General features: G+C 39.2%; 2 protein-coding genes across 2 annotated transcripts in view; one reads left to right on the forward strand and one right to left on the reverse strand.

The window, feature by feature from the left end:
* LOC131996913 (uncharacterized) overlaps window positions 1-327 on the forward strand; it is a 4304-nt gene extending 3977 nt beyond the window's left edge. Inside the window, exon 2 of the mRNA XM_059367112.1 lies at window positions 304-327. Within this exon, the coding sequence (XP_059223095.1) occupies window positions 304-327 (24 nt within the window). The remainder of the gene's footprint in view (window positions 1-303) is intronic.
* Window positions 216-26413, reverse strand: part of LOC106086988 (transmembrane protein 132B) — a 62779-nt gene continuing 36581 nt past the window's right edge. The window contains exons 5-15 of the mRNA XM_059367655.1: window positions 16893-17103; window positions 7933-8076; window positions 7268-7473; window positions 5409-5562; window positions 4936-5088; window positions 4626-4873; window positions 4206-4567; window positions 3679-4104; window positions 3467-3602; window positions 612-726; window positions 216-530 (exon numbers count right to left, since the gene is read on the reverse strand). Of these exons, the coding sequence (XP_059223638.1) occupies window positions 357-530; window positions 612-726; window positions 3467-3602; window positions 3679-4104; window positions 4206-4567; window positions 4626-4873; window positions 4936-5088; window positions 5409-5562; window positions 7268-7473; window positions 7933-8076; window positions 16893-17103 (2329 nt within the window). The 3' untranslated portion in view covers window positions 216-356. The remainder of the gene's footprint in view (window positions 531-611; window positions 727-3466; window positions 3603-3678; window positions 4105-4205; window positions 4568-4625; window positions 4874-4935; window positions 5089-5408; window positions 5563-7267; window positions 7474-7932; window positions 8077-16892; window positions 17104-26413) is intronic.

The following is a 26413-nucleotide window of genomic DNA, read 5'->3' on the forward strand; positions in this document are numbered from 1 at the left end:
AAAAAAAAATATATTTGGAAAGTTGCACATGGTGAGGTTAGGTCCGGTAATGTTGTTGTTGGTGTTGTAACCACATTTGTATAGGGAGGTGGGGTAGGTCGGTTATGCAAAGTCTATTATGATACCACAGTTATAATGTATCATATATGTTGTGGCTGACCAACGAATAAATGAATATTTTTTGAACAAAATAAAAATAATTATCCTACCTTTTGTTGATGGGTGACCAGTTTTTGACTTGGGTTTTATGGAACTTAATTGCATTTTATTTGGGGTCAATGTATCAAATTGGAATGCATTCAGTTTGTGAGTGCCACACTCAACTAGTTTTTCAGCATTATGCTTTTCTTCCTGCATTAATTCTGCCTTGGCTGATGAATGACTTCTTTTTGGCAATAAATTTGGTGAATGCAGTTCCGCGAATTTTTGCAATATTTTTCATCGAATAACGAAGATGAATCTGTTTGTGGAAATGCAACATTGCTCCTTGTACCCATTGTTACAACATTTCCCTTAGCTCCGGCAGTTTGCTATAAATAAATAAATAAATAAATAAAATTAGATTTAACAAATGAATTGTTATATGCTTTAATTGTCAAAATTTTACTTACGCCGCTAACATTTGAACAATTGTGATTAACATGTTTGATGGCAATATTTCTGTGTGGTGGAACAGGTGGCCGATATTCATTAGGTTTTAGCACAATATCATTGCTATGAACCATCCTATAGAAACAAGCAAATGTAATATAAATAGTATTAAGAAAATTTTATTTTTTTAAAAATAGTGTAAGCAGAACGTAAGTAAAACAGCAAAAATTAACAACAAAAAATTAACTTAAACACTATAAAATATCACTAATATTGAATTAATATCGGAGGCCAACGTGGCTCACAGGTTAGCATGTACGCCTATGACGCCGAACGCCTGGGTTCAAATACGGGTGTGAACATTAGAAATAAATATCCAGCGGTGGTTTTCCCCTTACTATTGCTGGCAACATTTGTGAGATATCCTGCCGTGTTAAATATTCTCTACCAATTGGTGTCGCTCCTTATCTTTGAATTCAAACTTAAATCGGACTGCACTCATTGATACGAGAGAAATATTCCCTTTTTCTTAATGGAATGTTCATGGGAAATTTTACAATATCGAATTAAGCATGAGTACATCCCGGCTCGGGATAGCTGTGAGCACCACACATGCTGGAACATTGTGGTCCAATCTGTGTGGTGTTAATTGCTGTCACAAAAAGCTTAGCCGCGAGCAACCGGTCGCCACCTTTAAATAACCAATGGCTTCCCTGATCTCGCGGCAATCGGCCCTTTGGACCGGAACGCTTGCTCACCTATAGGAGCTTGACGAGGATCGCCACCTCTACATGAAAATATGGTTACAACAACAAGGATGAGGACATGAGGATTTGTTTTCCCGGGAGGGATGAATTGAATTGAAGGCGAATGCTGTGTTTGGGAAAAATGAGATCTCTATTTTCACTGACAGCTCCAAGATGGAGGCAGGTATCGGAGTGTGGGTTTACTCTGACTCACTCAACATCGGTATGTCTATGAGGCTATCGGACGATTGTACAATCTTTCAGACAGAGGTCTATTTTATTACAGTTCGGGGACGGTGAAGTCGAGGTGTGTGGCGGACTGTTTGAAGTCCCTGCATAGACTCCGGGTCCACGATGTGAGGCTGATATGAGTTCCCCGGACATGAAGGGATTGCAGGAAATAAAGGGGTGGACAAAGCGTCAGGAGGGGTTCGTTTGCGCTGTTCGAACCTGTCAGCGGTCTTGCCTTCGTGCTATTTGTCGAGCTACTGAACATAGTAGATGAGATGGCTTGAGCTATGGTGCTCTGGCCTGTCATCGGCAAAGGAGTTACTGGCGTTCGATAAAAGGTCGTTGAGCAAATTGACAGGGGCCATAACAGGACACTGTGCTATAGGTCGCATGGCGGCGCGCATGGGAATACCGCACAATGACTTCTGCAGGAGTTGTCCAGATAAGGATGAGGAGGAAACTTTCGAGCACTTGCTCTGTCAATGCCCGGGTCTGCAGAGACGCTGGCATTCCTTTCTGGGGAGGCGGTTTTTCTGTGAGCTAGGTAATCCTCTGGGAGGTCGCCTGAGATCGCCGTCGGGAGTGAATGGTTCCGACTGAGGGTGCGATAAGATTCAACGAATGCATACATGTACTTTCTTGCTCGAGGGATAGGCGTTTCACCTCACTCTGTCTCTCGATTCTTCCTGTTTCTTTTTTGTGTATAATAGGGAGGGTTGATTTGAATGAATGAAACAAAATTAAAATCGTATAGCAAAAACGTAGTCTACATTAAATTCTAAGAAAATTATCTGAAGAAACCATGGATCTAAAATCAATCCCTAAACCGCGCCTCTAGACTCGGAAAAAGATATTATTTCCAGCATTAATTTTTTTTTGGGCAAAGGTGGGCATATACCTTTCAAGTCGAGAGGCGCGGATTAGGATTTCATTTCTTCGGGGAAGTTTCTTAGAATGTAATGTAGTTTACGTTTTTGCTATACAATTAAAAATAATAAAAAAAAATCGACCCGCCCTAGTGTATAACCACTGGATATTGTCCGAGGTCTCACAACTTGTTTTTCATCCCTTTTTTACGATATCACAATGGGCGAAACTGGCCTCGGAGTGAACTCACCTATGGTGGGCAACCCATGGAGACACTTCTCGCTTATCAAACAATGACATTTATTTTAAGTTTTAGCTCAGTTATATGGGACCCCTTTCCATAGTGTGTCACTGGAAAAATGTCCTGATGTTGTTGTCGGCATTCGAATCATGGCGCTCAGCGTCATGGGCGAACATGCTGCGCCTTGTTGCATAAGAGTCCCTCGGTGAATAGGTGCCACTAGGTTAAGATAAGACAACAAGGTCGTCGTTTATTGCTCAGAGATTATTTTCGAGGACCCACAAAAAGCCTTAACCAGGTTGAACTGCTATAATGTCTAGTCGAGACTACAATTTAAGAAAAGTGGGCTTTTTTCACAGCAAAAAGCCCAAAAAAGCTTTTGGCTGTTGCAAATGCAAATTTGCATATGAATATTCCATTAAGGAACAGGGGCAAACTTCTCACATATCAATGAGTGCTGACCCATTCAAGTTTAAGTACAGTGCGACACCTGTTTATGGAGAAGTTTTATGTGGCTGTCACTTATACCAAATATGGCATTAATTTACCCAACGCCTGATCATAATACGTAAGGAATGCCAATCCCGTGGCAGTCGGTTGTACGTACCGGATTGACCCGATGGAGTCCTTCATCGGAAAGTGCTACCACCTCAGTGCACAACTTACTGCTACAACAACGTAAGGAATGCACTTTTTAACAAAATTACTAATAATAAAAACAATAATCTGCAAACGTTTTACCGCTCCCGCAAACCAAAGTTTATAAAAAAAAACATTGTCGAGAGCTTACATAGATTTGTTGTTCGAATCCAACATCTCAATTTTCGAAGGATCGCTTGGGTTGTGGAACGATGTTGATTTCACCGCAACCGGGTTAGTAGTAGCACAGTTGTTTATGGGATTTGCTGTTATTCGTATTCGGGAATCTGTATTGGAGAACAGTATCGTATCATTATCAAAATACATAATGCTAAAAAGATTCCAGCCTAACGGCCAACTTACCTCTTGGGTTTATGAAATTTTGACCTTGAGTACTAAATGTCAACATTGATGATCGATCCATTGTCGAACGACCCAACCACACCCAGTCATGGGCATTGGTTGTTGTATCCGATAAGAACTTAGATTCGCGATTTATATCAGTCACTGCCATTGATCCTTTGGGCATATCTCCAGCATCTAAGCCACTTTCGATGTGTATAGCCTTAAATTTGGATGCATACACTACGCATGATATGACAAATACGACGATTGCAAAGCAAAAGGCTGTTAACAGCACATACATTCCTACTTCAATGGAGGACATGTTTCTGTTCTGAATTTTCTTGCTGGTAAAATGTACCTTATCAGTCGAAAGGCTATTGCCGTGGTGTTGGCGGGCCTGAACAGTAGGTTCATGATGGTGTGTAGAATCCCGCAATGGTATGCCTAGTTTAGAATGTTAAAATGTTCAATAGATAATAGCAATACGTTTGCTTTTGCACCTAACACCTTTATTGCGCGGTCCATGAGACAGACAGAGAACTTACCTATAATATCCGCAAGATCTCCTGCATTGCTTGAATATTTGTTCCTCTCCTTGCGATAGATACCATCATTTTGAACAACCTCATGTTTGTTGATTATTTCGTTGGCATTGTTAAAATCAACATCAACAGCAGCAAGTGCACTTGCCAATGGCGATGCATTATATTTCGATTGTTTGGTGGACATTACGTTACGGCGTATCCTACATTCCTCGGACAGAAGTAGAGTAACTCTTAATAGATTACCATTTCCTTCTCCGACCGCAATGACACGGGGATGATGAGAGGCCAACATGGGGGCGAAGGCTACAACTTCAGTGTCCAAGCTTTCAACCAGCAGAAAATAATCATCCACCGATATATCCCTGTAAAAAAATATTCTCATGTAGAGAAGGAAATTTCATTCGTTCAGTTCTTTCAAACCTCAAAGGAGTTTTTGATCCGTCCGAAAACTCGAGATCGATATCTAACAGTCCCTCTTGATACTGCGCCGTTAATTTGTGGGTTACCGCAGTTTCCGCTATATAACCATTTTCTATAGTGTTGTCTGGTGTTATGGTCAGTTGGAGGCCAGATACAACGCGTACAGAAAGTTTAACAAGACTAACTTTATCGCTACCAACGCGAATTTCTTTTGTGCCAATTACTCGTCCAGTGATTGGCGACAATACCTAAAGGCAGATGAAAACCAATGCTACACACATAGCTAGAAAAAAAAGCTCCATTTGCTTACCTGAACATCTGTTCTTCCCATGGATTTTCCTTGCAGAATTCTACCCTTTAGACTGGCAATTTTGGGGTCTGCAACACGCAATAGGGGCTGCACTAAATCTGTTACACGGAGTCCTGTGCGACGCGATATAAAATAGCTTATGCGGCCAGAGTTCTGAAAACAGGGACATTAGGAATTATGTGAGAAAAATAAAGGCAAACAGTTTTATCGCAGTCATGAAACTGATAAGGATATTAAGAAATAAAAATGGATTTTGGTGTATGTTCTTCAATACAACTAAAATTGTTTTATACTTTGAAATTGGTCAGTTGGCTATTCAAGACATTCAGAGTCACTTGTCCTTCCTATATTTTTAATTTTCTTAGGAAACCTTTTGGTTCACATCTTTTTTTAAGTTGGTGCTCCGATTTAAGCTTTTGTTCTCTACATTTTAATTTTTTGTTTAATTTTTTATTTAAGATATAATACTTTACCTGATCAACAGCTACGAATCTGGCATAAACTTCAACGGGACTCTGCTGATAACGAGCTCGACAAGACATCTTATCTAATAGCCCATTATTATAATATCCTGAATTGTGCTGTCCATGGAAAAATGATCTTTTCTTTCTGCGAGATTTCTTATGTCTAAAAACAAAGAAAAAATTTTTATTAAGTACGAAGTATAGTAAGAAGAAAACTGCAAGAGGGAAATTGGCAAAGGATGGGGGTTTAAACCGCGTGTCATGCACTGGGCATGTACTGCAGTTGTCAGACCTATAATGCTATATGGTGTTGTGGTCTGGTGGACAGCACTTTGAAAGTCCACTAACTGTTCAATACTCAGCCCATTCCAAAGGATAGCTTGTTTGTGCATCACAGCCGCACTGAGGACGACACCATCTAATGCACTGAATTTAATTCTACACCTAATGCCTCTGGACATTGTGGTAAGACAAATTGCTACGTCCACTGCTTTGAGGCTAAGGGAGCTTTCTCTTTGATCATGTGGCGGCTACGGACACTGTGTTATCCATGATGCAATGCCTGATGTTATTTTCTGGTGAATCGTGACTTTCTCGTAAGTCGTGAGTGCCACGTGAGTCGTGCGTGAACATGCGTGAGTTAAATTTTCCTCTCCTGAGCGTGCGTGAATGTGATTCAACATAAAAATGTCGTGCTTGAGTAAATTTTTTTCTCCTGAGCGTGCGTGAACGTGAGTTAAAAATCACTCACGCGCACATCTCTAATTCCAAAATTATGTGGTCTAATCTAGATTTGAAGAGGTCCACCGCTATGCTTTCGCTGGCTAGAACAGACGTCTCAATCATGTGTCCGTCATGTTAGGTCAGCAGTCTAATCGGAAAACAAGCTGGCAGACTGAAGGTTGCCAGTAACAACTTTTTCAGAAACTGTGAAGAAGCCGTCAAAGACTGTAGGTGTGTATGTCCCGCACTGGCAGTCAGAAGGATTTCCACTTTAGGTTCTCATTTCTATGAAAACTTGTCCGATTTAGCAAATGTGAAAATTCGCAAGTTGTTGGGCTTTTAAATCGACGGTAGGAACTAGAAAGCATCTTCCTTCGTGGTTTCACATCTAAGCGAGTCTGATGGCTGCCACTTTAACCTAATTTAACCTCACTGGAGGCCACCGTATTATTGTTGAGTATTTCGGTAGATAGAGCGGTAGCCCTTGCCGATGAAGGAATCCATCGGGTCAACCAGCTGCCATTTGATTGTCGGGTCATGTTGTTGTTGCGCCAGTGTATTGTACACTGAGGCGGCAGCCTTTCGTGCACCTTGACCTCTTTGAGCCATTAGAGAGCACAGTTCTTATATGATTTGTTTGAAATTTTGTATGGTCGAAATCGTAACCTGATATAGGTGCCTTAAAAACCTATGCCGTATCGGTTATCCGATTTCGCTGAAATTTTGCGTGAAGTACTTTGTTTTGATTTTCATCAACTATGCCAAGTATGGTCGAAATCGGTTTGTAACCTGACAGAGCTCCCATATATGCCGACCTCCCGATGTTACTCCGATTTGGCTGAAATTTTGTACAATGACTTTTTTTTTGAACTTAAACATACGTGCCAAATATGATTTAAATCGGTCTATAACCTGATATAGCTCCCATATAAACCGATCTCCCGATTGTATTTCTTGACCCCCTATAGGGCGCAAAACTTATCCGATTTGGCTGAAATTCTGCACAATTACTTCTACTATGGTCTCCAACATCCAAATGAAGTATGGCCCGAATCGGTCCATTACTTGATATAAAATTCGGCCCGACCGAACGCTTTTACTTGTTTATTCTATAAGGAATTTTTTTTTTTTTTATTTATACTTACATGTACTGATGTTCGTCAATAACTTTCCATCCCTTAATCTGCGATAGCCGGAAATCGCTAATGTAAACTTCAAGTGGAAATTCAGGCATCCAAACTATAAACTTGGCAAGTCCAATATATGTTCCATATTTAACAATTATTGAAGCGTTCGATGATCCACGTATTTCGGATCCGTCTACATACACAGAACTACATGAAGAAGACACCTAAAATTGATACAAAAATATAACAATTATAGAAAAGCATCTAAATCTTTGGTGAATATCAGATTTAGAGAATAAGAATAGATGGTATCTGAAAAAATTGTGCTTACGATCGGATATTTAACAAACTTTTTGTTTTTATTCATTACAAAATAGCAAAAGCTTTTGTGGAGCTATGGAAATTTCTTGGTTAAACCTTTGACTGGGTCGAATGATAGTTTTATTTACATGTTTGTACTTTTAATTGTGGGAAGCAGAACGTGAACTAAGTAAACACCATTTCGTAATTGTTAATTGTTGTTAAATTAACTCATAATGAACAAAAATCTTCAGCCATATATAAAATTAAATTTTCCACAAATTTAGTACATTTTAACTAAAGTTGAGGTTAACATTTTTGGAGTAGAGCTATATTTTTAACAACGCTTATGATAGAAGTCTTTTCACGTTGGGCATATTTACCTTTATAACGCTTTCATCCTCTGCAAAGCATGAACTTTGAAGAGTAACATCTGCAACTTTTCCTCCTTGGGAAACAATAAATACTTTCATAGCTTGCGCCACTTGACGGCCTGTTAACACAGCTGTATTCATAAGCTCCCAGTTCTGAAAATAATAAAAAATAAATAAAATTATAAGAATATGTACATTTTATATGCCAAAATTACAATTAAATGATTCTTTATCCTCAATATAACCCAAAAAATCTGGTGATCAATATTGGAGGCAGCGGATGTTTAAACTTATTTTCTCGTGAATTTTGTTTTATGCATTGTTTTCAAACAGGGAACCGGAGCTAGTACCTTTTTTCTGCTCCGATCCGCTCCACTTCCGATCCTATTATTTTAAGGTGACTATTTATTTTTAAATTTCTTCTAATACACACCGTGCCCTATGAAGTGACATATAAAGTTTGTCATTACATTTGCAACATCAAGCAATATTGAACTCTGATGATATGTATTCTTGATCGCCGTCTATATCGTGCTATATCCTTATAAAGCCCCCATATAAACCGATCTCCTGAATTGATTTCTGGAGACTCTAGAGAGCGCAATTCTTGCCAGATTTAGCTGAAATTTTGCAAACCGGTCCATAGCAGTTTATAGCCCCCATATAAACCAATCTCCCGATTGTGCTTCTTGAGCCCCTAGAGTAGAGCTGGTAAACTATCGATAATCGCAACACCAATCAACAATCAATACTATCGATACTATCATTAATTTCCCATCACCTATATTTCAAACGAAAATAAGAAGTAAAAATCAGGAAATCGATTTATATAGAAGCAATGTCAATGCACAGAAATAAGAAAAATCATGGTACAAAATGTTAGCCTAATCGAATGAAAATTGCTCCCTCTATAGGCGTAATGTATCTTAAAGGATACATTCAGTGTCGGATTGCTTACTTACTTACTTTTAATGGCTATGACAGAATATTTGTTCCACTAGCCGAACGTAGAATAGCGTTCCAAGCGCCTCGATCTTCTGCGCTCATTCTAAAATCTCTGGCACCAAGTTTCGAGGTGTCTCCCACAACTTGATCTTTCCATCAGGCTTTTGGTCTTCCCGGTTTGCGGTTACCACCGTGTTTGCCTTCAAAAGACTTCTTTGCTGGAGCTTCTTCATCCATTCTGACAACATGACCTAGCCAACGCAGCCGTTGTATTTTGATGCGTGTAACTATCCTATCGTCGTCATACAGCTCATATAGCTCGTGGTTCATACGTCGCCTATATTCTCCGGATTGCTTAGTTTTGTTTAATTTTGCAAAAAAATCAACTTTTGCGATAGTATTCTTCGGAAAAATATCCATCGATATTCAGTCAAAAAATAAAATATTTATAGTGTCGTCGATATTTTGCCAGCTCTGCCCTAGATGGTGCACACCTTATCCGATTCGGTTGAAATTTTCCATAATTTTTCCTACGACCTCCAACTCTCGTATGATCCGACCTCCCTATTTTACTTTCTAAACGTCTAGAGGGCGCAATTATTATTTGATTTGACTGAAATTAAGTATGGTCTGAATCCGTGTCTCTTGCTCCTATATAAACAGATCATCCGACTTTACTTCCCAAGCACATACGGGAAGCAATTCTTAACCAAATTAAAAAAACTAGAACTAACGCATTAAGTTTAAGTTTATGTAAGTCACGGGTTAAAACTTCAAGGATATCAGGTAATAAATGAGGATTTTATGGCTTAAGATCCCAGATCTGCAATTCAGTACATATAGAAGCTACATCCAAATATGGTTAGATATGGACCATACGCGGTTTGGATGGCCAAACATACGGGTGGCCTAGTACAACTCCGTGTTCCAAATTAATATCAAAGTGTAGTCCAATCTGGCCCAAATTTGGTTCGGACAACGGGAAATCTAGTCCAACTCACTGCTCCACATTTTCGGCTATATAAGAAAATAAGTTTTTTTATGGGCTTAAGACCCTAAATCAGTGGATCGGTCTATATGGCAGCTATATCCAAATTTGGTTTAATCTGGACTATGTTCAGTTCTCACTGTTTAAAATTTCAGCAAAATCGGGTAACAAAAGGGGCTTTTATGGATTTAAAATCCTAATTCGGCAGATCAGTCTATAAGATAGCTATATCTAAATATAGTCCGATCTGAGATATGTTCAAGTCGGACAACGAGAGGCCAAGTGTAACTCGCTGTTCCAAATTTCAGCAAAATAGGGTAACAAATGGGGTCTTTATGAGTTTAAGAACCTTAGATTGGTCTATATAGCAGATTTATCTAAATATAGTTCGATCTGGGCCAAAATCGTTGCGGATGTCGACAGGAAGTCATTGTACAAAATTTAAAAAAAAAAATCGGGTAATAAACGCTCTTAAATCGTTAGGTTGATCTACATGGCAGCTATATCTAATTATGGCCCAATATGAATCATTTTCGGTTCGGATATGGGGGCCTCAGTACAACTAGCGGTTTAAAATTTCAACGAAATCGAATAATAAATGCGGCTTTTATGGGCTCAAGACCCTAAACCGGGAGGTCTGTCTATCTAAATATGATCCGATTTTGCTGGTCCAAGAACTTAACCTGCGTATCGATAAAATACGAATCTGTGCTCAACTTTAGCAATATCCTTAAATTATCTTAGAATTTAACGATAATCTAAAATATATATACTTTATAGGGTCGGAAATGGTATTTCGATGTGTTGCAAACGGAATGACTAAATGAATATGTCTCCTTTCCTATGGCGGTGAGTATAAAAATCCATGGAGTTTGTTGCTTAATCCTTTTTATACCCACCATCATAGAATGGAGGTATACTAATCTAGTCATTCCGTTTGTAACACCTCGAAATATTGATCTAGGACCCCATAAAGTATATATATTCTTGATCGTTTTGACATGCTGAGTCGAAATAGCCATGTCTGTCCGTCCGTCAGTCGAAATCACGATAGCGGTCGAACGCGTAACGCTAGCCGCTTGAAATTTTGCACAGACACTTTATATTAATGTAGGTCGTTGAGGATTGCAAATGGGCCATATCGGTTCATATTTGCATGTAGCTCCCATATAAACCGATCTCCCGATTTGACTTCTTGAGCTCCTGGTAGCCGATTTGGCTGAAATTTTGCACATAGTGTTCTGTTATGACTTCAAACAACTGTGCCAAGTTCGGTCCAAATCGGTCAAAAACCTAATATAGCTCCCATATAAACCGATCTCCCGATTTGACTTCTAGAGTCCCTAGAAGCCTTTATTTTCATCCAATTTGGCTGACATTTTGCACATAGTGTTCTGTTATGACTTCCAACAACTGTGCCAAGTACGGTCTATAACCTGATATATTCCCATATAAACTGATCTCCCGATTTGACTTCCTGAACCCCTGGAAACCGCAATTTTTGTGCGATTTTTCTAAGATTTTGCACATTGTGCTCTGTTATGATTTCCAACAACTGTGCCAACTACGATCCAAATCGATCCTTAACCCGATATAGCTCCCCATATAAACAGAATCCATGGTGCTGGGTTCCCAAGATTTGGCCCGGCCGAACTTAGCACGCTTTTACTTGTTAGTTTCTGCCATAAAATGAACTTGACAAATGCGATCAATGATGGATGGTATACAAAATTTAGCCCTACCGCACTTAGTTCGTTCTTATCTGTTTTGACTTTAAGACGAAACTTTTTAAAATTGGTACAAATCTGTTCTCTGATATGTTTTCAATAACGATTTAACGAAAGTTAAACCCTAAAATGATGATTTAATATTTTTAAATGTTTGTTTTAATACGCCAAAAAAACAAGTTCGTACATAACAAGTAAAAAGGCGTTTAGTTCGTCCGGGCCGAACTTTGGGTACCCACTACCTCGGGTATACGAAAGGTGGTTTATATACCACCACGAAAGGTGGTTTACATACCACCACGAAAGGTGGTTTACATACCACCACGAAAGGTGGTTTACATACCACCTTTCGTCAAAATCCGGTGAAAAATGCATATCTTATGCCCCATAGCAGCTATATCGAAATATGTTCCGATTTGGACCAAATATTAAAAAGTACAAACCATTGTTCAATTGTGTATAACAAAATATTGGTCTTTTTAGTACCTATTTCTAAAAATAAACCGATCTGAACCATATACGACACGGATGTCGAAAAGCCTAACATAAGTCACTATGTCAAATTTCAGTGAAATCAGATTATAAATGTCCCTTTTATGGGGCCAAGACTTTAAATCGAGATATCGGTCTATATGGCAGCTATATCCAAATCTGGGCCGATTTGGGCAAAGTTGCAGAAAAATGTCGAAGAGTCTAACACAACTCACTGTCCCAAATTTTGGCAAAATCGGACAATAAATGCGCCTTTTATGGGTCCAAGACCTAAAATCAAGAGATTGGCCTATATGGCAGCTATATCCAAATCTGGACCGATCTGGTCTGGTCAAATTGAAGAAGCATGTCGACTGGCCTACCACAACTCACTGCCTCAAATTTTGGCAAAATAAGGCAATAAATGCGCTTTTTATGGGCCCAACCCCTTGAATCGAGAGATTGGTTGTTGTTGTAGCAGTTTATTGTGTTCTATCTTTCGTCTGCTTGATTCTGTTGAGTGTCATGACCCAGGAACTCTGCGACTAAGATGGGGTGCGTCCACAAGGTTCTGGGTCTGAGTCGTGTGGATCTGGGCGGGCAGTTAAACAGGTGACGTGTATCGTGCGGTCCCTGGTTACAATCGGGACATACATCTTGCACGTCGGCATCAATCCTAGCTCTGTGGGAATTGAGGCGGCTGCATCTACCGGAACGTAATTGAGCCAGAACTACTCTGGTTTGCCGGGGGAGGTCAATTTCTTCGGGTGCAATGGGTGGCAGACGTTCTCCAAGGACTACATTCACCCGGTAGCCAATTACCGCATCTGCTACCGTGTCTGCATGAATGTTATTTAGACCCGCTTGATATGCCGTTTGATCTAGAGGTTCTCTCTTGCAGCGCTGAAATTCACGCTCTAGATCATGTAGATCTACCTTAAGGCTTCTGGGCGGTGGATATCTATCCACAAGATGATGATTTGGATGGTTTCTACGATAACAGCCCAAAAGGTATTGCTTGGACAGCATGTAGTTATGTCTTCGCACTGCTAGGATCTTTGTCTCCTGATGGAGGTGGTCCACATGAGAACTCAGGAGACAGCCCGTCGCAGTTCGGAGGGCGGCATTCTGACAGATCTGAATATTGTTCCACTGCGTGTCACAAAGTTGACGAGACCACACTGGCGCTGCATAACTTACCACAAACCGGCCAATTGCATTGTACGTGGTCAACAAGGTTTCTTTGTCTGCACCCCAAGTGCTGGCAGCAAGTGACTTGAGGACCTTGTTTCTACTTTTGACTTTATTGCAGATTGCTGTGGCATGTGGGGAGAATATGTAAGAGCTATCAAATGTGACGCCAAGTATTTTGGGACACTTGATGGTCGGAATCATTTCTCCATCGACCATCACAGTCAGCTCAGTATTCACCTCACGCGTATATGTATTGAACAATGTGGCTGAAGATTTGGTGGCGGATATCTTCAGATTTCTTGCAGTGAAATATGAGGCAAGCTGTTGAGGTAGACGTTCAACCTATCGCAGATGTCATCGACAATCGTCCGCATATGATACGATCTCTATGCCTTTTGGAGGGGGTGGAATGGAGGATAGGTAGAGGTTAAACAGTGCCGGAGATATCACCCCACCTTGGGGAACTCTCTGTTTCACTCTACGGTGTTTCGACTTCTTATCCCTAAATTCCACAAATGACTGACGACCCATCGTTTCAGGCCTGGCTGGAGGGACGTGTTGGCGATGTCCTCAAATAATTTGGCATGGCTGACCGTGTCGAATGCCTTCGATAGGTCAAGTGCCACGAGGACCGTCCTATCACATGGCCTGGGCTGATTGAAGCCACGGCAAATGTGTGCGGTGATGGCATGCAAAGCTGTTGTTGTGCTGTCCAGTCTCCGAAATCCATGTTGATGCTCGGCGGATGGAAATTCTCCTACGAGGCTCGGGAGTAGTAATGCCTCAAGCGTCTTTGCCACTGGTGAGAGAAGGGAGATCGGTCTGTACGACTCCCCCAAACTCGGGTCTTTTCCACGATTCAGTAGCGGGATCACTCTGCCCATTTTCCAGACATCGGGAACTATAAGAGTGTTCAATGACAGGTTGAGGACAGTGGTAAGGTACTCAACTCCAGGTGAATCCAGATTCTTCAACATCAATGTAGAGATTCCGTCGGGGCCCAACGCTTTAGATGATTTGGCGCCACGGATGACATTCGTAACTTCGCCCACCGCAAATTGTGATGGCTGTTCATCGGCTCGGAGACCACGAATACGACGAATGGCTCTCCTCCTTATCCTGTCTCTCTCGGGATGCACAATAAATTGACGGTTGAACAACCTGGCGCATCTCTTCGGATCAGTCACGGTTATTTCGCCAAAAGTGACTGAGGTCCTGTCATCCCGTCTACCGGGGTTTGAGTGTGACTTAACAGTAGACCACATTTTGCCTACACCGGTGCCTAAGTTACATTGCTTCAAGTGTTCCAGAGAGATTGGTCTATATCCAAATTTGGACCTATCTGGGCCAAATTGAAGAAAAATATTGAAAGTTCTAACACAACTCACTGTCCCAAATTTCAGCAAAATCGGATAAAAAAATGTGGCTTTTATGGGCCTAAGACCTTAAATCGCCGGATCGGTCTATATGGGGGCTATATCAAGATATAGTCCGATAAAGCCCATTTTCGAACTTAACCTGCTTATGGACAAAAAAGAATCTGTGCAAAGTTTCAGTTCAATATCATTATTTTTAAAGAATGTAGCGTGATTTCAACAGACCAACGGACGGACATGGCTAGATCGTATTAGATTTGTACGCTGATCATGAATATATATACTTTAAAGGGTCGGAAATGGATATTTCGATGTGTTGCAAACGGAATGACAAAATGAATCTTTCGGTGGTGGGTCTAAAAAATGTGTATTTTACAGATTTGTATTTTGTCGGAACGGAGTGCAACGCTCCCGCTCTGCTCCGGGTTCAAAAAATGTCGCCTGTTCCTCTCCACTCCGCTCAGCTCCGAACCATTGCTTTCAATTGTGTGTTGAATCATTGTCATGTTGAAATTTCTAAGGTTGAGCCAAGCTACAGTCGAAAAGTGCAAACTTTTGCTTCTCTAAAGCAAACTTCTTTTATAGCGATACAATCAGTAGTATGAAAACTGAAAATTCTGTTTTTATCAACATACCATAAATTCCTTAAAATTATTTTGCTGTTGCTGAGATAAAGAAACGTTGTTATGAATCACTTTACCATGAACAAAAAGTTCTTATTGTATTGGGTTGCCCAAAAAGTAATTGCGGATTTTTCATATTGTCGGCGTTGACAAATTTTTTCACAGCTTGTGACTCTATAATTGCATTCTTTCTTCTGTCAGTTATCAGCTGTTACTTTTAGCTTGCTTTGGAAAAAAAGTGTAAAAAAAGTATATTTGATTAAAGTTCATTCTAAGTTTTATTAAAAATGCATTTATTTCTTTTAAAAAATCCGCAATTATTTTTTGGGCAACCCAATAGCTGCAAATTCAGATGTTTTTTCACCAAGATCTAGGTTCAAATAGGCAAATGGGCCATATCGGTTCAGAGCTATATCTAGCTCCCAAATAAACCGATCTTCACATTTGACTTCTTGATCCCCTGGAAACCGAAACTTTTGTCTGATTTGACTGAAATTTTGCATGCGGTGTTCTGTTACGACATCCAACAACGGGACCAAATACGGTCCAAATCAGTCTAGAACCTGATATAGCTCCCATGTAAACCGGTCTCTCGAACATCTTTGTTCGGTTCTTAGAAGCTTTTATTTTTGCTGGTTTGACAGAAGTTTGGTATTTAGAATATAATTATGCTCTTCTACTAAATTTATTTTGTATAAATTTTTAGCAAAATCTATGGTGATGGGCTTCCAAGATTCGGCCCGACCGAACTTAGTGCGCTTTTACTTGTTATATAGTTGTGTTATCCTCCCATTATTCTTAATTATTTTTCATCCAAAAGGATATTAGGTTTTCGTGTTCTTTTTCTGACACGAACACTGCAGTTTGTTATGAGGCAAGTTCAGCTGTATTATGAGTATATCCATTTCATTTCTTTTAACGTAGTTTGTAAAGTATATCTTATTTGAACAGAGAAAATTGTTGGAGTGTTGTAGGGAAATTCCCGTTGTTAATGAAAATTATGTTTAAGATTAGTTGTAAAATATTTTTTCTTAAATTTTTTAAATTTTCTTATACGAATATAAGAAACTCCAAAAGTTTCAACTTAAATTTTTCTTATAGTTTTTTTTTCCTATTATTGCATATAAGAAACTAGTTTTTATACAGATACGTATATAAGAATTTTTTCTTATATGAAAAGTTTCCATAATTCTTGACTACATAAGCTTGTAGGGTTCGAAGTATTGTGCAAATTTTTGAAAGTTCCATCACTGCTTTACGAATATCAACATGACGACGCACTATTAGTCTACATATGTGTTTTTCGTTTTCTATGGAGTTGTTATCAAACCATATGTCCAGACGCATTCATGCCAATTTCTCATAATTAAAATGTTCTTATAGAAAATTTTTCAAAGTGGAGTTTTCAGCTTCGGTGCTATAAAAATATTTCCTGTATACATTTGATTCTTATATCAAATCATTTTGCAATGAAGGATCTAAGAAGACATGGTGTTTTGGAATTTTTTCTTCAAAACGGTGTTTTCTTATACACAATGAGTGATATATACTGTATAATTTTGAGACACAATGCCTCAACTTTATTTCTAATTTTGGAAAAAATCACGAAATTTTATTCGCATGCAAAAAAATTATTTTTTCTTACCTTTGCCATTGGTAAAACAGCTTGAATGTCATCTTTGTTCACTTCTAATTTTGCAATCATCCTTTTTTTATTTTCGTCCGGTGAAATTTCTAACGAAGATTCCCTTGGGTTCTCGTAGACGTAGGTGACAGACCACACAATTTTTCCGCCATCTATTAATTCCTTGGAATCGTCAGCAACCTCCAAGAGCCACGTAAATATTTCATCAATCCTTAAAACAAACAAAACACAAAATGTTTAATGAAAAATATGTTATTCGTTGAATACAAGCTGAAATGCTCTAAAAATTGGTTTAAAATTGGACCTTACGAATGGGTTATTTTGAACAAGAGCCGTAGACAATATTCACAATAAGATATTTTTAAAAAGTAAATCAATTTATCCTGTGAAGAAATATACAATAGTAGTATTACTTGACATTGAAGGTGCTTTCTATAATGAAAAACCGACGCCAATCATGAAGGAGCTGGAGATTCTAGGCAACAACACTAGTCCTACTTGATCATCTAAAGGCTTTCGACTGCGCAATCACGATATCTTGAAAACTACAACACAACTTCAATTAATAAAATGTGACGTAGTATTTGGTTTTCAACAGTGAATATAGCACTATTTGAAAATTAACTTTTTTCACTATTTTGTCTGACATGACCTCATTTATGGTTTTGATATGACGAGCCAAATCCTGGAAAAGACCCGAGAAGGACAAATCAACACCTACCATATCTTTGTTGACTACAAAACCGCCTTCGATACTCCTTTACGTTCAAAGGTATTTCAAGCCATGTCCGAGTTTGGTATCCCTGCAAAATTATTAAGACTCTGCAGGATGACACTTGCTGATACGTGTTCCTCAGTAAGAATAGGAAAAAATCTCTCTGAACCATTTAATATCAAACGAGGTTTCAGACAAGGAGACAGCCAATCGATTATACGAGATGCAGATATATATATATATATATAGATGTGGCACACTAATCACAAAAGATCACATGCTACTCGCCTATCCCGACGACATCGGTATCATAGGTCTGTCACCGGAAGTAGTAACTGCTGCCTTTGAAAGAATTGAACGAGAGTCAGTTTAAATGGGTCTGGCAGTTAATGGAGATAAGACGAAATGGATGGTTTTAACTCCCAAAAAGCCTTGCACAACCAAGCAGATAAAGAAAATGAAGAAAGTTGGGAACCACAAGTTTGATACAGTCAGTAACATTATCTACCTCGTAACCGCCGTAACCGAAACAAATAACACCAGTTTTGAGATAAAGCGAATAATAATACTGGCAAACAGATGCTACTTTGGAATAAGTAAGCAGTTAGGAACAAGGCCACCTCTCGACAGACAAAGATTACACTATACAAGACACTGATACTACCCGTGCTATTATATGGTTCTGAAGCATGGGTACTTGTGAAAGCAGATGAGGCAGTGCTTGGAGTATTTGAGAGAAAGATTCTTCGTAAAATATATGGACCAGTTTGCGTTAATGAAGAATATAGGCGACATATGAACCACAAGCTGTATGAGCTGTATGACGACGATAGCATAGTTATACCCATCAAAATACAACGGCTGCGTTGGCTAGGTCATGTTGTCAGAATGGATGAAGAAGCTCCAGCAAAGAAGTCTTTTGGAGGCAAACAACGGAAAGACCAAAAGCCCGATGGAAAGATATAGCTATATTAGTCTTAAGACATTAAGTTCGACCGGGTCGAACTTTGAATACCCAACAATTCGGTTATATATGTGAACCACCTTTCATCGTAATCCGGTGAAAAATGCTTGATTTATGCACCCATAGCAGCTTTATCGAAATATGGTCCGATTTGGACGGAAATTGAGTGGTCTAATAAATACAAGCCACTGTTCAGTCACGGTTGTCGAAATCAGACATAGATGCGCCTTTTATGGACCCAATCTGGACCGATCTGGGTCAAATTGAAGAAGAATGTCGTCATGTCATTTTAAGTCGATCTAGCCATATTCGACCGTGTGTCCGTCCGTCCGTTTGTCTGTCGAAAGTACGCTAAGTTTCGAAGGAGTAAAAATAGCCACTTGAAATTTTGCACCAATACTTCTTATTAGTTAGGTCGGTTGGGATTGTAAATGGGCCATATCGGTCCATGTTTTGATATAGCTGCCACATAAATCCGATCTTGGACCTTGACTTCTTGAGTAACTAGAGGGCGCAATTCTTATTCGAATTGGCTGAAATTTTACACACCGACTTCTACTATGGTCTCTAACATTCAGTTCAATTATGGCCCGAATCGGATGATAACTTGATATTATACAATAGCTCCAATATCATAGCAATTCTTTCCTTTTATTATATGTTTGCCTTAAAAGAGATACCGGGAATAGAACTCAACAAATGTGATCCATGGTGGAGGGTATATAAAATTCGGCCCGACCGAACATAGCACGCTTTTACATGTTTCAAATAAGTAATGATCAAGTAGGACTGTCGCAATCAGTACTTGTCATTAAGTTATGTTTTGGTCGCCTTAAATATCATTCGGGCGTAGAAGTGAATTTGCTGGTAAATTTTTGCACCCCACGTCGTCGTATATTATTCATCTAAAACTTGGAAAATTTTGTCTTAATATACAACAAATCATATGTTGCAAGCCGCCATTTCGTCATCAAAATGTCGTTTTAAAAATGGCATTGTTTTCAATACAAACAAAAAACTTGCGCTCGTGTGTGAGCATGTGTAGGTAAAATGAAAGAAAGAGAAACACAAACTAAGAGAAGTGCAAAAAATGGGGTGGTTTGCTGTAAATGTAAACACAGAACTAACATCTTAATACCGTCAAGTTAGCCGGCTGTTGAAATACGTGTAGGAACACTTTGATCAATAATTAGGCTTAACTAATGAACGTGGACAACTACGATGAGCCTGAAATACCTCGGTGTAAACTTTAACAACCTTTTTAAGTTCAATGACCATTGTAGAAAGAACTTAATTAAGGCCAAAAGGTAACCGGTGTGTTCTCTAAGGTACTGTACAGTTAATCTTTACCACGGAAAATAAAACTCTTATAGTACAAGGCTGTAATAAGACTTATATTAACATACGTCTTTACAATATGGTTTTCTATCTCTCCCACGGCTGCACAAGAGTTGAAGATGTTTGAACGTTCCGTATTGCGAAAATATATTGGTAAAAATTTTCAATCAGCCACAAAAAGCTTCTCCAACGCATATATTTATGGCAACACAAAAATCTCACCACTCTGCTACTACTCTCTCACATTACAGCGACGCTTCGCGGAAAATCTTCAAAATCACGACAACCACCTGATGATTGAAACATTTGTAGAGATCGCCCATCTCATAAATAAATTGGGTAAATACCCGATTATTTACCCATTTATACCCAAATGAGAGGCCACCGTAGTGCAGAGGTTAGCATGTCTGCCTATGAAGCTGAACGCCTGGGTACGAATCCTGGCGAGACCATCAGATAGCGGACAGTGGGGTATCCAACTCTATTGAGGTGGGGTATCCAACACTATTGGGGTGGGGTATCCAACTAATATATTGTTCTCTTGAACATCGTCGGAAAGTGGGTAGCGTTGTATTGCTCTATCGTTATTATCATAGCGTGTTTTCCAGGGATATTCGTCTTCTTAATTCTGACGTTAGGATGTTCACAAGAAATACAAGACTTGCCAGGAACTTACACCCGTGTGTAATTGATTGGCCAGTCAACCGAACCATGCATTACCGAGAAAATTCATTTTTCGACTTCCGGCTAATGTCTTTCCCACCGACATCGACGTTCAGTCCCAGTGCCCAGTGCGACATCTTTTTGGAGAGAAGTTTTACATGGCATAGTACCTCACAAATGTTGCCAGCATTAGGAGGGGAAAACCACCACTGAAAAGTTTTTCTGATGGTCTCGCCAGGATTCAAACCCAGGCGTTCAGCGTCATAGGTGGACATACTAACCTCTGCGCTACGGTGGCCTCCATATACATAGAAGTATTCCCACTATTCTTTAATAGAATTGTCGTGAACAAAGTACACTTGCAATATATATTAGCGAAATGGCCTGCACACAGTACTTTTTATATGTATTCCCGTTATATCTTTGGTCGAATTTTTTTAAGTTATGAGAGGAAGTTACGGCCTTCAAGAATAAATGGTACCTTTAAACCACAAAAAGTACCTTTTTTACTTGTTTTTAATCGACAAACGAAATTTACACTACACAAGACCCTGATACTACCCGTGCTGTTGTATGGCTTCAAGCCATGAGTACTCGCGAAAGCAGATGGGCGGTACTTGGAGTGTTTTAGGGAAAAATCCTTCGTAAAATATATGGACCAGTCTGCGTTAATGGAAAGGCGTCGTATGAACAACGAGCTGTATGACGACGATAGGATAGTTAAACACATCAAAATACAACGGTTGCGTTGGTTAGATAATGATGTCAGAATGGATGAAGAAGCTCCAGCAAAGAAGTCTTTTGAAGGCGGCCATAAAAGAAAACTCAAACAAGGAAGAGCAAAATCTGATGGAGTGGCCAAGTGAATAGTTAAATAAAAAAAATAGAAACAGTGATGTCCATAGTTAAAAAATAAATTAAATTTGTTGTAGATCATATCTTGAAAATGCATTTCATTGAAATGCGAAATATCGATGCATAAATAATAAAGAAAAGAGAAAAAGCAGAAAGACCGCGAGCTTGAATTAAAAACAACAATATCGAATAAATAAGGTCGAGTTAAAAATAATCAAAATATTAACTTACATAAAGAAAACACTGAGCTCTTCAGAGGTTTATCCTCCACAAAAGCAAATCATGAAGAACATTATATATTTAAGTAATGACGTTTCAGCGTCGGTTAAATATTGCGCATTTAAACTGTAGAAGTATTAAACTATTTTTGAAATTAGATGAGCTTAAATGTATCTTGGAAGGAAATATATTTGAATTTTTTGCAGTTTCTGAGACATGGCTTTCCGATGACATATCTGCGGTCATGCGGTTTCTATACCTGGTTATAAGTATTGCCGAAATGATTGTCAGTTTGCTGGCGCTTATATTTTCAATGGTTTGCGTTACAAAAATATCTTCAATATGTCTGTATGTCACTGTGAGTCCCTTTTTTATACCCTCCACCATAGGATGGGGGGATACTAATTTCGTCAATCTGTTTCTAACTCCTCGATATATTCATCTCAGACCCCATAAAGTATCGTCATGACATTTTATGTCGATCTAGCCATGTCCGTCCGTCTGTCCGTCCGTCCGTCTGTCTGTCGAAATCACGCATACTTCTTATAGGTGCACAAATACTTCTTATAGGTATAGGTCGGTTGGGATTGTAAATGGGCCATATCGGTCCATGTTTTGATATAGCTGCCATATAAACCGATCTTAGGTCTTGACTTCTTGAGCCACTAGAGGGCACAATTCTTATCCGATTTGGCTGAAATTTTGCATGATGTGTTTTATTATGACTTCCAACAACTGTGCTGAGTATGGTTGAAATCGGTACATAACCTGATATAGCTGCCATATAAACCGGTCTTGGGTCTTGACTTCTTGCACCTCTAGAAGGCGCAAGTCTTATCCGATTTGGCTGACATTTTGCACGAGATGTTTTGTTATGATTTTCAACAACTGTGCCAAGTATGGGAGAAATCGTTGCATAACCTGATATAGCTGTCATATAATCCGATCTGAGATCTTGACTTCTTAAGCCTTTGGAGTGCACAATTCCTATCCGATTTCGCTGAAATTTTGCATGACGTGTTTTGTTATGACTTTCAACAACTGTGCAATTTATGGTTCAAATCGGCTCATAACCTGATATAGCTTCAATATAAACCGATCTGGGATCTTGATTCTTGAGCCTCTATAAGGCGCTATTGTTATCTGATTTGGGTGAAATTTGTCTGAATCGGTCTATAGCCTAATACAGCTCCCCTATAAAACGATCTTCCCATTTTACTTTTTGAGCCCCTAAAGGGCGCAATTCTTATCCGATTTGGCTGAAATTTTACACAATGACCTCTACTATGGTCTCCGACATTCATTTCATTATGGTCCGAATTTGACCATAACTTGATATAGCTCCAACAGCATAGCAATAATTTTCTTTTATCCTTTCCTTTACTTTGTTTGCCTAAAAAGAGACACCGGGAAAAGAACTCGACAAATGCGATCCATGGTGGAGGGTATATAAGATTCGGCCCGACCGAACTTAGCATGCTTTTACTTGTTATACCCTCCACCATAAGATGGGGGGTATACTAATTTCGTCATTCTGTTTGTAACTACTCGAAATATTCGTCTGAGACCCCATAAAGTATATATATTCTTGATCGTCGTGACATTTTATGTCGATCTAGCCATGTCCGTCCGTCTGTCCGTCCGTCTGTCCGTCCGTCCGTCCGTCTGTCTGTCGAAAGCACGCTAACTTCCGAAGGAGTAAAGCTAGCCGCTTGAAATTTTGCACAAATACTTCTTTTTAGTGTAGATCGGTTGGTATTGTAAATGGGCTATATCGGTCCATGTTTTGATATAGCTGCCATATAAACCGATCTTGGGTCTTGACTTCTTGAGCCTGTAGAGTGCGCAATTCTTATCCGATTGGGATAAAATTTTGCACGACGTGTTTTGTTATGATATCCAACAACTGTGCTAAGTATGGTTAAAATCGGTTCATAACCTGATATAGCTGCCATATAAACCGATCTTGGGTCTTGACTTCTTGAGCCTCTAGAGTGCGCAATTCCTATCCGAATGGAATGGAATTTCGCACGACGTGTTTTGTTATGATATCCAACAACTGTGCCAAGTATGGTTCAAATCGGTCCATAACCTGATATAGCTGCCATATAAACCGATCTTGGGTCTTGACTTCTTGAGCCTCTAGAGTGCGCAATTCTTATCCGATTAAAATAAAATTTTGCACGACGTGTTTTGTTATTATATCCAACAACTGTGCTAAGTATGGTTGAAATCGGACCATAACCTGATATAGCTGCCATATAAACCGATCTGGGGTCTTGACTTCTTGAGCCTCTAGAGGGCGCAATTCTTATCCGAATGGAATGGAATTTCGCACAACGTGTTTTGTTATGATACCCAACAACTGTGCTAAGTATGGTTTAAATCGGTCCATAACCTGATATAGCTGCCATATAAACCGATCTTGGGTCTTGACTTCTTAAGGCTCTAGAGGGCACAATTCTTATCCGATTTGGCTGAAATTTTGCATGACGTATTTTATTTTTACTTTCAACAACTGTGTCAAATAAGGTTCAAATCGGTTCATAACCTGATATAGCTGCCATATAAACCGATCTGGGATCTTGACTTCTTGACCCCTAGAGGTCGCAATTATTATCCGATATGCCTGAAATTTTGTACGACGGATCCTCATGACCATCAACAAACGTGTTTATTATGGTCTGAATCGGTCTATAGCCCGATACAGATCCCATATAAATCGTTCTCTCTATTTTACTTCGTGAGCCCCAATGGGCGCAATTCTTATACGAATTGGCTGAAATTTTACACAGGTCTCCAACACATAATTTAATTGTGGTCCGAACCGGACCATATCTTGATATCGTTTTAATAGCAGAGCAATTCTTTTCTTATATCCTTTTTTGCCTTAGAAGAGATGCCGGGAAAAGAACTCGACAAATGCGATCCATGGTGGAGGGTATATAAGATTCGGCCCGGCCGAACTTAGCACGCTTTTACTTGTTTTAAATTGATTTTGGCAGTGCTACGGTTTTATTTGGTGTGGTTTATTTACCGATCGGCAATCTTGACCAATTTGAAAGTTATTACCGTGATCTGTTTTCCCGCTTTAAGAACGTTATTGTACTTGGTGACTTCAATTGTAATCTGACCACGCGCTCATATTTTCTAGTCTTTCTTTTAGTTTCTCTAGGTCACCGGAGTACATTGATTTCAGAGATTACCGGAATATTGACTGGGATCGTTTTTCTTCTTCAAATTATTTTGATATTGGCTTTATCTTAGGTGCTCCTGATGTTGATACTAAATATTCTTACATGGGGTTTCTTTTTAGTGATCTTTTCTCGTGTGTACCCGTAGTGAGGAACAGGATATGCAATGCTGGATTGATTGAAGTGAAATAAGGCTTGCTAGGTCGATTTGTGATCTTTCTTATTCTGCTTTCCAGTTGGAGGTTCTATTGCAAATACCGCAATAAGGCGAAATCTGTAATTCGTAAAGCAATGAGAAAGCATTTTTCGACAAATTTTTTGGGTTTTGGACTCTGCTGGCTTGTGAGATGTCTCAGGAGCTCCGGATGTTTGGGTGGTGATGGCGAATATGTTGACTAGAATGTTAATAATGTCAATGACTTCTTTGCAAGCGGTAATTTTTCACGTGACGGGTTTGTATTTAAAAATTTTTCTAATTTTAATTCGTCTTTTACATTTCGCTGTGTTGATGAACTTTTCGAGGCTATGTGCAAGGTTAAATCAAAGTCCCTATCAAATTTGTCAAAACAATTTTCCCTTTTGTGTCAAACATTTTTTAAGACTCGGCAAATTGCATTTTGATGTCTTCCTCATTTCCTTCGGCCTAGAAAAGTGCTAGAGTGATTGATATCCCTAAGTCTCGAGTCGTATATGTGTCTGATGATTTTCGACCTATCTCTATCTTACCGGCGTTATCTAAGGTTGTGGAGCATATAATAAAGGAACAGATTTTATTAGTGACGTCAAATTTGACTATGAATCGCAATATGCATTTCGGAACGTATTAAATACAACACATTTGATTTTATCTTTTACTGATCTTATTCGAAGTGGTATTAATAATAGTTAACCAAGTGTACTAATCTCACTTGATTTGTCGAAGGCATTCAACACTATTGATTTTGATGGGTTGATAAATAAGCTTAGGAATGCATTTAATTTTTCCTTATCTGCCTGCAAGCTAATTTCGTCATACCTAAGTAATAGGACATAATTTGTTGCTTTAAATGGAGCTCTTTCTAATTTGCTTCCTCTGCACTCTGGTGTACCTCAGGGTTCCGTCTTGGGGACCCTTCTGTTCATTCTTTACGTTAATGACCTTTGCCGTTTCACAAGCTCTAGAGTGTGTTCAAAGTGACATAAATGCATGTCTCGACCGTTTCATAAATTGGGCTAGTCGAAACTTTTTCACTGTAATGATTCCAAAACAAAAGCATTAATGTTTAAGGCCTCTAGACATACTCTTCCTTTCCTAATATTTTCGTGGACCATGATTGTGTGGAGCTAGTTGAGCGGCACCGATGTCTTGGTGTTATTGTTGATAGTTTCTCTCACATACCACATTGATGTACTATCTGGTAGAAAATGGGCTTCGTTGCATAGGATTTTCTCATCAAATGTGTTTCTGCCTTTTCGGGTTAGAAAACAGTTTATTGTCTCAGGTTTTATTTGGAATTGAGGTTGTGTCAGGGTCTAATTTGCGGCAGTTGCACAAGCTAGGCGGTATTCTTAATATTATATCTCGGTTTCTTTT

This window comes from Stomoxys calcitrans, chromosome 4 (genome assembly GCF_963082655.1).
Source record: "Stomoxys calcitrans chromosome 4, idStoCalc2.1, whole genome shotgun sequence".
In the NCBI taxonomy this organism is placed as follows: domain Eukaryota; kingdom Metazoa; phylum Arthropoda; class Insecta; order Diptera; family Muscidae; genus Stomoxys; species Stomoxys calcitrans.